General features: G+C 35.0%; 1 protein-coding gene across 1 annotated transcript in view; it reads right to left on the bottom strand.

Annotated features, from left to right (window-relative positions):
* Positions 1–13330, bottom strand: part of sip3 (septin interacting protein 3) — a 37550-nt gene that overhangs the window by 18973 nt on the left and 5247 nt on the right. Inside the window, exons 2-7 of the mRNA XM_089238369.1 lie at positions 10910–11060; positions 8869–8961; positions 6637–6789; positions 5799–5847; positions 2870–2973; positions 770–896 (exon numbers count right to left, since the gene is read on the bottom strand). Coding sequence (XP_089094495.1) covers positions 770–896; positions 2870–2973; positions 5799–5847; positions 6637–6789; positions 8869–8961; positions 10910–11060 — 677 coding nt within the window. The remainder of the gene's footprint in view (positions 1–769; positions 897–2869; positions 2974–5798; positions 5848–6636; positions 6790–8868; positions 8962–10909; positions 11061–13330) is intronic.

Genomic DNA, 13330 nt, shown 5'->3' with positions numbered 1-13330 from the left:
GATTTTTCTGTGGATTCAAATTCTGTACGAAAACAAATACAGAAAGGCTTTTTAAAAAAACAAATATAGAAAGGATTTTTAAAAAAACAAATATAGAAAGGATTTTTAAAAAAAATTAAGCAGCGATTTTTCATTAATGAAAGTGAAATCGTAAGGATTTTTCCCCCTTTGGAAAAACATGACATCACACTAACTTATTATGAAAAAATAAAAAATTACACCAGACAGTTAGGTAAATCACCTGTCATCAGCACTGCTCTCAAATAAAAGTCACAACAACAAAAGAATGGCCATCAGGTTAAAAAACTGGACTGACACACTAAACAGGTTGCATGGTCATTCAAGGCAATGGTCATCTTACCAATTCCCACAGTGAAGAGGCCGAACTGGCACTGGCTCTATTTGGCACATTGTCTTTTCATCAAAATGAAGCATTTCTTCCTGATTTAGTGCAATGGTGACCCTTTACTTTACACACGTGATGTCATTTGGGGAAAAAACCACACATTTATAAATGAATTAAAAAAAAAAAATTCCCCAAAAACAGGTATTTTTTTTAAGTCAATGTAAAAATTTGTGGAAATAAAAGAATTTTTTGGGAGTTTGGGAGATAAAGTAGAAATCTGAAGCCTCCCGGAAAATTCTGGAAACTTGGCAGCTGTGTAATTACAAAGCAATTGCATTTTTACAATAGATATCCCAGATATAGCAAATCACATAGCCTAGTTATTAAACCACTATGACAAAACAAGCTTTAATATTGACTCACCCATGACTAGTTCACTATAAAGCAAAAACACAGCTTTGTTTTCCCAAGGATTCTCACTCTGGAGGTCATACGTATGCAGGACGTACTTGATGAAAATGTTCTGAACAGTGATGAGCAGTATAGCATACTTAAAACAAAGGAGAAAAATAAATTCAAAACAGGAGTTTCAAGAAATAAAATCCGCAATTCATTTAAAACAAAAAAAAAATTGACCAGATTTTGACCAGCACATACAAATACAAATACAAATACAACGCCACAACAGGCAAATTGCCCAACGAGGTGGCTGACTTAAGAACATCATGGATCCCCGAGCCCCTACCTACTACTGCTACACCACACATGCAACCCCCCCCCCGCGGAACCCCCCAACGAATCGGTACATGCGGGAATGTGCGTGTACGTGTAGTGCAACCTGACGTAAAGTTTGTTTCTGTGTAATGCTTGTTATGTGTAGTGCTGTCATCTGCCCCCAGTTTTTTTTACTAACTATGAGTGAAGTGTTATGGTTGAATGATTTTACTGTTGTAGGACTGTTGCTCTCTGTGGCGAGACTTTTTAACGGGGAGATCGGCTCGCATTTGCGCCTTGAAGTTGGGAACCACAGAAAACCAACTTCAGCCGACCACCACTGTGGGGTTCGAACCCGGATCCTCGCATCACGAGTCCGGCATTATAACCACTCGACCACCACAGCGGCTACATCATTTTATATAGTTTAATAACACTTACAACACTGAAACATGGCATGTCAAATACCTGTTTTTAATTCAGAAGAGTCTCACATATACTATATATTTGATTCTTTATTATTTGGGTAATTAAAAAAAAATTCTAGTGATTACCTAGCCATAAGTACACTAAATTTTACAAGAAATATTTTTCAGAATAAGTACCACATGGACATAAGCATGATCATGACTAGAAATGATAACAAATATCTGTGATCTACAGTGAGTTATAGTTTGCTGGAGTGTGCCCTTTTCCATGATGGATGAAAGTTAACTTCCATATAATATGCAGTCATCTTGTGCGAATTATTGTGCCACGGTAGCTCCATGTTATATTGTGTGTCTTAAGGCAAAAAAAATGTGATATAACACATGACTTTACATAGGTTCTAGTGTTAATAAAGTTTTTAAGAGTAGTTCTTTGTAAGATGGGCTTGCTATTCCGAAAAATCTTCATTATAAACATGGGGCTATTGTACTTAATTCGGAAGAGAATTAGTGGGTTGTGGAAGATACTGAATGAGAAGGGGTGGGGAAAATCACATGCAAAAAAATTGTAGATAAGGAGCAAAAAAAGCAGGATTTTCTATCAGAATCATATTCTGTTTGATGAGACATCAAATATATGATCTGCTTAAAGGATCATCAACATAGTGAAGTCAACAATGATTTTCCTACTACAAATAATGTTCAGCATTATGTTAATTATTAAAATTCTAAAAAAGTACCCACTATTCAAAACTTCAGAAAAATATGAAAATTTTCAAGCAGTCAGAGTTTTATTTATCCAAAATACTACTAAACCACACATACAACTCATCCACATTCCTCTGCGGACCTCCTAACGAATTGGTGCATGTACGTGTAGTGAACCTGGCATGAAGTTTGTGTGTAATACTTGTTATGTGTAGTGTGCTGCCGCCTGCCATCATTTTTTCTAACTATGAGTGAAGTTTAATGATTGACTAATTGTACTACTATCGGCTTGTTGCTCTCTGTGGTGAGACTTTTTTATCAGGGAGATCGGCTTGCATTTATGCCCAGAAGTTGGGAACCACAGCAAACCAACTTCAGCCGACCATAACTGTGGTGATGTATCCAAAATACTGTAAATTTTAAGGCTAAGTCTGTTTTGACAGTAGTATATTTTATTTGAGTATGGTTTCGTATATTTTAGTGTTTATTACCATTTTATTAAATAAGAAATAATGAAGGTGCTGAGATGCATCAGAAAAGCTTTACTGTAAATATCTGTCTTAGAATATTATTTTTAATTTGATTACACTCAGAATAATTTTTATTTTTCTTGCATCAAATTGAAAAGAATTCTAAAGTTTCATTTCTCAAAACACCAAGAAAAGATACTAACTTCAAAACCAAAAACAAGCTGAACAGAAGCTCCTTTCTCCACTGTACTCTGATAAGCATGACTAACAAAGAGATAGTCAAGAACAGCCAGCAGCAAAAGCAGAGCTAATAGGCATATAAAAAATGATTACATTCAAATATTGTCTTGAGAAGAAATGGGTAATTCACATACATGCAAAGAAAGAAGATCATAATAAAAAATTTAACTTCATGATGGTTGTACACACAAGAAAAAAAGGAAATTTTTCAACATAACTGGCCTTACTGTCAGTTAAAACAATTATTTGAACAGAAAAAAAAAATTCAGATTACACTGTAGAACCCTAATTATCTGAGCTGATGTGGATTGGATATAACTCGGATAACTGAAACTCAAATAATACAGACCTTGCTGAAAAAAATTTTTTGAAGCTAAATGAAATAAATGAAGACATAAATGGTGAAAATTAAATTCACTTGAAAGCAAAATACAGCATAAAGCTAAAATATAGCGTAAAGTTGTATGAAGTACTGCAATGTATTAACAGTTTGTGAAAATTTTGAAGGTTACATACAGTACTTTTGAAAATAGTTTTTCAATTTCTTCTGTCATCAAACATGTTGAAATGCTTTAGGAAGTACCATGGTACTCACAAGCAACAGATTCAAATTGTTCGTTCAATTCAGTTTTCTAAAAATTTATTTCTCATCGCACCCATTCCCAGAAGAAATAAATTACTACACTGCTGGCCACCCAAATTGCAACACCAAGAAAGACAAGAGATATCGCAACAATATTTATTTTGTAGATAACATGTTGACCAAGCATCAAATGATTAAATTTATAGACTTCTGTGAAGTGTGGTTCCTGCCAAAATCAGTAGCCAGAGTAGCCGCCATTGTTGGAGATCACCGCTGCCACACGCTTCGGGATTGATTCAAAGAGACTTTGGATGTGTTCTTGGGGTACAGCAGACGAAGCAGCTTCCACGCGTTGCCAAAGTTGATCTGGTGTGGCAGCTGGGGATGTAATCTGGGTCAATCGTTGAGCAACCATGGACCACATGTTTTCTATCGGCGAAAGATCCGGAGAGCGAGCTGGCCAGGGAAGCAATTCAATCTGGCGATTGACGAAGAACCTTTGGACAATGTGTGCCACGTGTGGTCGCGCATTATCCTGTTGAAATATGGCTGTGGGAAAGCCCTGAAGGTAAGGAAGGACAACTGGCTCCAACACCTCGGAGATGTAGCGCTGGCTTTTTAAAGTACCGGCAATGCGTACTAGAGGAGTGCGAGAGTGATATCCAATACCGCCCCATACCATAATAACCGGTGCAGGACCAGTGTGGCGATGCATAACGCAGCTGTTCAGCATCCTCTCTCCACGGTGTCTCCAGACTCGAATCCAACCATCGTGGTGTTGCAGACAGAAGCGTGACTCATCAGTAAAGACAATTTCATTCCATTGTGCCGTCCACATCCTTCTTTCATCGCACCATTGGCGGCGGAGACGTCTGTGGTTCTGCGTCAAGGGTAGACGAAGCAATGGACGTCTTGCGGACAGACCACTCTGCTGTAAACGACATCGAATGGTACGCGCAGACACTGGATGATGCGGTACAGACTGAATGTGCTGTGCTGTGGTTCGTGATGTGGCTGAGCGATCCGTCACTGCCATACGCACAATACGCCTGTCATCACGTGAAGTGGTGCACTGAGGTGGATGCGATCAAACACGTCGGTCCGTCGTACCCTCCTGCATCCAACGATCACATATCCGCATTACAGTTGTTTGGTTTCGTCCAACACGACTGCCGATTTCCCTGAAAGATAATCCACAATCTCGGTAGGCCACTATCCTTCCTCTGTCGAACTCGGATACTTGATCAAAAGATGATCGCTGTTTTCTACGAGGCATAATTGATCGTTTTTTTGAAAAAACCACAAGAAAAACACAATTGCCGTACTTTAAATCGTCGAAATCTCCAAGCCTTAAATAGCGCTTTGAAGTGGCGCCACAAGCGCGCGTGATGTGCGTCTGCGCTGAAATTCTAATCATTTGCATATCTCACCTCCGCTAATGCATGTTGTAAATTTCATATTATTTGCATGCTTCCTTCAGGGTGTTGCATTTACGGTGGCCAGCAGTGTATTTCCCCTATGGCCAATTCACAAGATTCCCCATTTTGGATCGGTAGCTTCTACCACTCCCGGGTCCGCTCTACTCCATCTTCCACCACCAAGGAGCGATATCACCCATTTAGGAGAACACTGGTATAGTCTCTATCTTTATGACAGAGGAACTCTTCTATGGCATTCTGTGAATCAATCTGTCATCATGAAGCAAGGCGTTTTGCATATCGTTTTACCGAACATAATTTTAAAAAATAATTAATAAAAAGTACCCCATAAATCTGAACTTGGATAATCAAGGCCCTACTACATTTGTTTACATTATTAAATCCTTCGGTTAACCATATCATGCAAAAAATTCCTGTTCTCATATAAGGATGGTTTATATGAGAAGGTTAAAGGAATTTCCAACATTTAGGCAAACATAGCAAAAGTAAGAACGCATGCAAACTCTCAGTCATTAGCAAAAAATTCTTTCATGCTGCTAAGCCTTAAAAGTCAAAAAGTGAAAATCCAACCAAACAATTTGTGTTTCTACACATGAAAATTTCAATACTTCAAAAATCAATAGTTGTAATAAGAGAGTGAAAATCAGATTCCGAAACACATTTTCTATGCATGCTAAAAATCATAACAAAAAGTATAAAAAGTGATGTGCTAGTTCTGCTGCATGTTATAAACATAACCTACAAAATCAAAATGCTTGTTTCCCATTTGTTGGCTAAAACATAAGCTAAGAAATAACTAGCACACAATCTCTTTGCTAATTCCCACAAAACCTCTGGTATCAATTGACATACAACAAGCTATGTACTTACATGAAACTCTGAAGTGGAACAGCCATGATATTACTGGGCTCCTTTCCATCTGTAGAGAACAAAGAAAAAACATGCTTGAAAATATGAAAAACTAATCATGAGAAGCATACGAAAATGTAAAATATAAAAATAAATTTCAACCATTAAGAACAAGATATATACTCAAAATATGCATATATTGTAACAAAATAATCTAGCAACACTTCCACAGCTAGATGATGCTCACACTTTTGAGCACTAGAAAAGATCTTTAAAAAATAATAATACAGGAAACCTTGTTTTTGTGGACACTGACCAAACAAGAAAATTTCATTCGTAAAAGAGGGGTGACCATTAATCGGGGAAGGGGGGGGGGTTGAAATTCACACTTTTATTATACAAGGGAAATTATTTTGCTGTAAAAAAAAGGTGGCCACTAAGAGGGTTTTCACTATACTATCAATTTTATCAAACTTTATTTTTTTAGATAAATACGATAGATTTTAGAATACAAATACCCTTTCACTGTATTCTGATTAAAAATATTGATGCGAAACAAATGAAAAATGGCCACCATGTCACAGAAGCAAAAAAATATAAAATAAAAATAATTCACAGTTGAAGAACCAATTTTATACGAGATGCTACTCGAATCTAGCATTTACTCATAATAGCCATGTAAGACAAAAAAATCCTGATAATATAATGCAACATGTCGATTCAATAATTTTGATAACTCAAATGTATTGCAGTATTACTTTTACCATTAAGAAAATAAAAGACAAAGTTTTGTAAGTTAATATTATACATATCAAAATCCTTCAAGATAAATTGTAAAGATTACGAAATGGCAACTTACATAGTCAACCCTATCTTCAGCTAGCCAATGGAAACATTTGAGAAACAGCAAGAGAGTGAACAGAGCCACAAATTTCGGACTGAAATCATCTCGAAACACTGTGAAAGCCAGGCATGTTTCTGTTACTGCATACCATGAACGTTCTATCAGATGCTGAAATCAAGGGAAAAAATCTTTAAAATATTCATCAACATCGCTCTCATAAATTTATTTGCATTAACATAATCATTCGCTACAGTAGTGGCTCTCAAATTTCTTACACTGACAACTCCCTTGCTCTATGATCATACACCTGCAACATGTTCAAGAAAATTTATTTTATGAATCAGAGTAAACTACAGTTACTTCAACCACATCAATATGCTCTGGTCAGTGAGAAGCCTTAGACTAATTTTCACAATGCCTCTGTAAGCCCCATGGCATACACTCTAGCCCTGTTTACATTAACAAGATTGGGCTGAAAAGGAAAAAGAGAGGGATCTGTATGGTCAATATGAACATGCTTTACCAAAAAAAAAATTTTACCCACTTTTTTTGGTATGTGAGTTCATGAGAGATTCTTACTTCCTTTTGTGTTAAGCCTTTGCAAGGCAGATGGAGGAAAAACTGCAGTTTCGTGTAAACAGGTATTGGGGGAGAGGGTTTCCTCTATTGCAAGTAAAACACTTTTTTTAATTTCCCCTGTAAAGAAGAGGGGCTTTTGAGAACCACTCTACTATAGAATTAAATAAAGATTATGTGAACAGATATGAAATGTTTTTTTTTACCTATTCTAATTTGATTTTTTTTAATATATAATTTCAGGATGATTTCTTCAAAGAATGCTTAAAATCTCTCAAAAGAAATGCTATATAGCAGAGTTGGCCAACTTCTAACTGTTTGAGAGCCAACATAATGGTCACACAGCTGCAGCTTTGCAGGCTGCATCAGGGACAGCACTCTGGTGTATAAGCCGTACCAGCAAAATGACACCGAAAACTCACTGATTTATTTCCACCATAAGTAGTACAGGGGAAAACAGGCAATTTAGTCATTAGAATTTTATTTGGCTCCCTTTCGTAAACTGATATATATTTTTTTTCTGGTTCCCATCTTTTAGATGCAATGAATCAAAAATTACTGTTTCTTTTGGAAATTAGTCCATTCAATTACATCCATAGTTTGAATTTTTACAGAAAAAAAAATATTTTCTATATTTTTTTGCAACTATTTTTACACCTTACTCCTGATTTGGCAACAGATGAAGTCGAATAGATGCTCAAGGAATTGGTTCACACACCAGTAGACACATCAAGAGTTTTATTATATTGGGATGGAAAATCCAGTCAAATGTAGAATATTGACTCTCGTGACTATCATGGGGACTATCATGAGAGTATGACTATCATGGGTGAACCCATTGTAGTACCAAGATAAAATGGACTAGCTTGGCTTGGATCAGACAGACTACCCTAGATGTTAAAAGATGTGCACACACACCATTACCTGGTACTCCTGCATGTCCATGAGATTACACAGAAACAGATTTGTGATAAATGCATTCTTGTAACACAAGTTACCTTTTTTGGAACAGAATGTCAGTATTTTGGTTTGAGAAAGTGCTAGTCTGCTTCAATGTGGAATGCTGCTAATCTGCTATGCTTAAATTTAGGGATGACAGCTTCTCTATTTTCAATACAAAAAAATCGATGTGTCTCGGTGTGGAACTTTTCTTGTTCAGCGGCCCAATATAAATCCGACCATCAAATATGACACATTTTGCTCTTTGGAATTATTAAGGTCTGTGTAGCTTGATCGGTTGTAATTTCGAGGTGCTATTGTGAATTGGCATCCACTTCGAAAAATTTCTATCACTGTGAGCAGAACATTAAATTTACATTCAGTTACAAAGACAGAGGTCACAAAAAAGGCAACTTGCCTAGTGAGGCAGCGGAAATAAATGAAGTATAAATTTTCATAACAAACTTTAAAAGCAATACCTGTGTACGAAAAGGTAGCGTGATGAGAACATAGCTAATTACTATTGTCACTAGAAATAATGAATGTAGAGAGTCTTTTAATCGGGTCTTCTGTGGAAAATGATGGCTTTAAATAATAAGAAAATAAATTTAATACACAGTATTTTCACTTAGTCACGGGTCACACAAAATCCCCTTAATGGTCAGTTTTTGACCACCTCTGCTATATAGAATGATAGGCCACAAAAAAAAAAAGATTAACACAGCATTTTACCTCCATTTCTGCTGCTCTGAGTTGTCCAAAAAATATTTTTCTCATCAGTTTGCCCAACATCAAAACTAATACAAATGCTTGGATGTATATAACCTGCAGAAGATAGATAAATAGAAATATGAATAATATAGTGATGATCAAAATAAAAGAACAAACTGCAAACTAGAGATCGGACGAATATTCGGCTGCTATTCGGTATTTGGCCTATTTGGCCCTTTTGCCGAATATTCAGTCGGCCGAATATCTGTAAATCTTGGAATTTTTTACATAAATTAACAATTTACCAATTATATTTTATTGTGTGGTGCATACCTATCCCTTTCTGTGCAAGAGGTTATGTCAGGATGAATTTATAGGAGAAGTAAAACATGAAGCTTAAAACAGAATCCTACCGCAATAATGCGGAAGTGAGCACTAATTACACAAGTTTACTAACTTAAGGATGTACCTAGACAAGAAATGTATTGAGCTACTGAGAGGGGCAAAGAACATCTAGAGAGGAAAAATAAATCGTAAATTTTATGATGCATTAATACTTAAGAGTATATGGTTGAAACTTTCTTAATTAGATGTAAATATGTAATAAGTGTAGAAAAAAAAATGATTTTGCAAGCACAGTGATACCTCGGCTAACGAATGCCTTGGCTTACGCATTTTCCAACTAATAAAGATTTTTTTGTGATTTTTCTGCTTCGGCTAATGAATACAAATTCAGCTAACAAACATTTACGATATGTATGCATGCACTAACATAAAATATCCACGTCATGAGCTGAATTTTTGCACCAATCATCATTAGAATTACTGTCACTAGAGCACTAACTCATGTCCATCCCAGAATCTTTTTTCAGATGTACCTATGCTTATCCTTCTGAAATTCTTTGAACCATTTCATGAAATGAAAAGTTCAGCCAAAATAGAAAACGCATTGAAAGAAAAAAAAGGTAACCTATGTTTTCAGATCATGCTTTCTTTCAGTGCGAGACTCATCAAGCTAAACAGTCTTAGTTTGGTTATCTTTCCCATCTGCATGTATTAGACTTGGAAATGAGCTGACCAAATCAGAAATGAATGAGGACACATACGAATGCTATTGGGTTGTGTCAACACGAGTTTTAGTAGACTAAAGCTGGTGTTGGTTGTGTTACATGCTAGAAAATAAAAAGATCAGAATCTCTCAGCTTCCTGTACATTTATACAATTTTGAAGCTATTCATTTTAGCCTTCAATCAGATATGTTTTTTTTATAGCATCTCTTGGTGTTTTGAAAAACTTATCTTTAAATTTTTGGCAGAAGCTGGAACGAATCAAACGATTTTCCACAGAAACCTATGGGAAATCATGTTTGGCTAATGAAGTGTTTCCAGAACAAATCATCTTTGTTACTGAGGTATCACTAATATCAAAATACAATATATGATTATTAAATTTGATTGTCAATACCATGGCAACACCAGTTTTTTTAATATTTATTTAAATACAAAATTAAAATTAATATTAAAATAATTAATTCAATATCAATCATTTGAAATTACCAATAATTTTACTTTCAATTAAAAATGAAAATTTTATTTATAATTTTGATTAATTTTAAGAAAATTTATATTTGGCCGCTGAATATTCAGTATTTGGCCAAGATATTAGTCGAATATTTGGTATTCTGCTATTTGGCCAAATCATTATTCGTCTCATCCCTACTGCAAACATATATTTTATGCACTGTATTATTACATATTATTACTGTAATACATGATAAGATCAATAAAACCTTTCATGCCCAACTTTGCATATATGTGAAAACACTTCTAAAAGTTGCAACACTTAATGGTTATCAAGTAACGAATAGGATTTTTTTATGGACCGTTAAGTGGAAAATCCAAACTCTGAGAACAGGATAAGAGATTCTACTGTACCAAAGTTATTGTGACATTCCTTGTATTTCTTATACAATACATGGGCACACACCTTTCAACAATCAGATTGTAGTCTTAAAAAAATAACACAGGCTAAATAAGAAAAGCAATGGAATTTGCAAACTCACCGCCATGCTTGGATTTGATTTCGTGATGTATACTACGAACGGATAAAACTGCTTTTTCTGGTAATAAGCATTCCCGATGACAACAGTAGTCAATAGGAGACTGCCCAAGCACAGGAGCACTGCTCTCATCTTGTCCCAGAGATGTATTTGGCTAAAACAATAATAATATAAACATAGTATACAGCCTTTAAATGTTTAAATGTTTTGAAATCAAAGAATGGTGGGAGGGGGAAGGGGAATAAGCATGATTAATGATATAGACATCCACAAGAAAACACCACCATGAAAAATTGATAGTATATCAAGTTCTTGAAGAGCAATTATTAAATTTTCAGCAAAACCAAGATTAAATTTTGCATTGATTTTGTTCGATTTAGGACAAACTCACACGCACGGTTGCGATAAACTAATTACATCTATACCAGTGGTTCTTAACAAGGTAATCATTAACAGGTAATCATTTTTTGTAGGTGCGAGATGGAGAATAAAAATGTAACATGATGCCTGATTATCAGAGTCCGGATTATGTGCATATGCATATTTCGAACTTTTTTAGCATTAATGCATATAAACGCATAAAATCAAAGAATTTTTGAAAAAAGTGCATATTTTTGAAGGTTTAGTTACGCTCAATCACTTTTCTTATAATTTTGCTCATATTTCCACACAACATCAGGTTTTTTTTTCCGCAGGTGGGATTTGGTGAATTAATAGAGATGTTTGTAATACTGTATTTCCCAAATATCAACCTCTTTAGTGTAAGACTATTTCTAGAGATATGTCAAAAGTGTTTCATTTTTGTAGAAATTCATTTATTACTAGTACTTTGTTACTGAGCAGCTACAACATAGAAATTAAAAATGCCTAAATAAAACATGTGTAGAAATTATTTGCATATGCAGTATATAAATATGTGGGGATATTTTTTTGTAAATGAATTTACACTAAGAAATAGAAAATATGCATTTTAAAACAATCAACTGTTTTTGCATGGGGATTTTATTTTAACGCATATTTTCTCATTTCCAATACATATTTCCGAATTTTCGAATTTTTCAGAATTTTTAGTGTTTATTTTGGTTTTTATGCATATGGGATTATGGATATTTTGGCACTTTGAGCAAAGTGCAAATTTGAGCATTTTCAAGTTCATATTTGGGCATATTTTTAGAGCATATTTTGCCACTTTTTCAGTGCATATAATCCAAACTCTACTGATTATATTCCTGAAAATTGAAATGATGCAAAATATTGAGTTTTTTATTTCAAAAATACCAATCATTTTGACACCACATTTTCGCTCTGAGAAATGTGTTGCGCAAAATTTGAATATCCCCATTTAAAGGGGATTTAAAAAAACACACTTACATGCAGTTTTCAGATGCTTTACTTTTTCCGCTAGCAATTTCAGATACATTTCTTTTCAAATTCAATGAATGATGGTAATTTAATAAAAAATTATGTTACTGAAATGTGAGCCAGTGCACGTATTTAAATGGAATTTTAAAACTCGTTTATTCAGTCGGAGCCATTTCCAACCATTTCCAGCTTTACAAGCATTTCTACTAGTCGCTACCAGTCAACACTCCTTTACAAAATGGGGTTTTCATCACTTTAGCATGTCAAAACAATAACCACAAATCGTTTGAATGTAGGTGATGATATACGGGTAGACTTTTCAAAGAAAGCACTTCAATTTCAAAATTTCATTTACTGTGAAAAAAAAGCAAGTTAGTCACTAAAAGCTGACATGTAGGCCTACAAGAATTTTGTTACATTAATACCAGTATGAATTTTTCCTTCAATAAATTCACTGCGTAATTTAGACGGTTAATATTTCAAGTTTGGAATTTTTATAACAATTAATTGTTTAAAAATTAATTTAATGAAAAACTAAATTTTCAACACAGAAACAATATTTGAGGGGTTGCTGCAAGGTAAATTCAGGGCTCCCAATCAAAAAATTATAAAAAGTACAACAAGGAGGGAAGGTAACCCCTAAAACAACATAATCATACATAGGTGCTGGAACCTAGGGGATGAGGCCATTTGACCCCCTCCCCAATATTTTTAATAAGGGGCTGAGCCCCTCCCCTGAATAATTCATGAAAAAACAATGCAATGAACCCTCCCAGGATTGCATACACATTTTGAGAGAGAGAGAATCCTGTACATAAAGGACGACCAGCAATACTTTCTCAGTCCATCCTTCCCCAATATTTTCTTCATGTTAGTGTCTCTGTAATCACACCCTTATGGGAGGGGGGGGGGGGGAGGAGAAGTTTTTATTTTTCATTGTTAAATTAAAATTTTTGTTCATCCCACGGTTTCAGTATCCTTTAATATTGACTCAAGCCAAAGCAAAATGACAGTAACAAAAACAATTTTGGGCCAAAACAGTGTACTAACAACCATAGAGAT

The sequence above is a fragment of the Pholcus phalangioides genome, unplaced genomic scaffold (genome assembly GCF_987345545.1).
Source record: "Pholcus phalangioides strain wild (caught in Gottingen) unplaced genomic scaffold, Ppha-v1.0 ptg000010l_1, whole genome shotgun sequence".
NCBI classification, from domain to species: domain Eukaryota; kingdom Metazoa; phylum Arthropoda; class Arachnida; order Araneae; family Pholcidae; genus Pholcus; species Pholcus phalangioides.
This window is presented reverse-complemented; position numbering and strand designations above follow the sequence as displayed.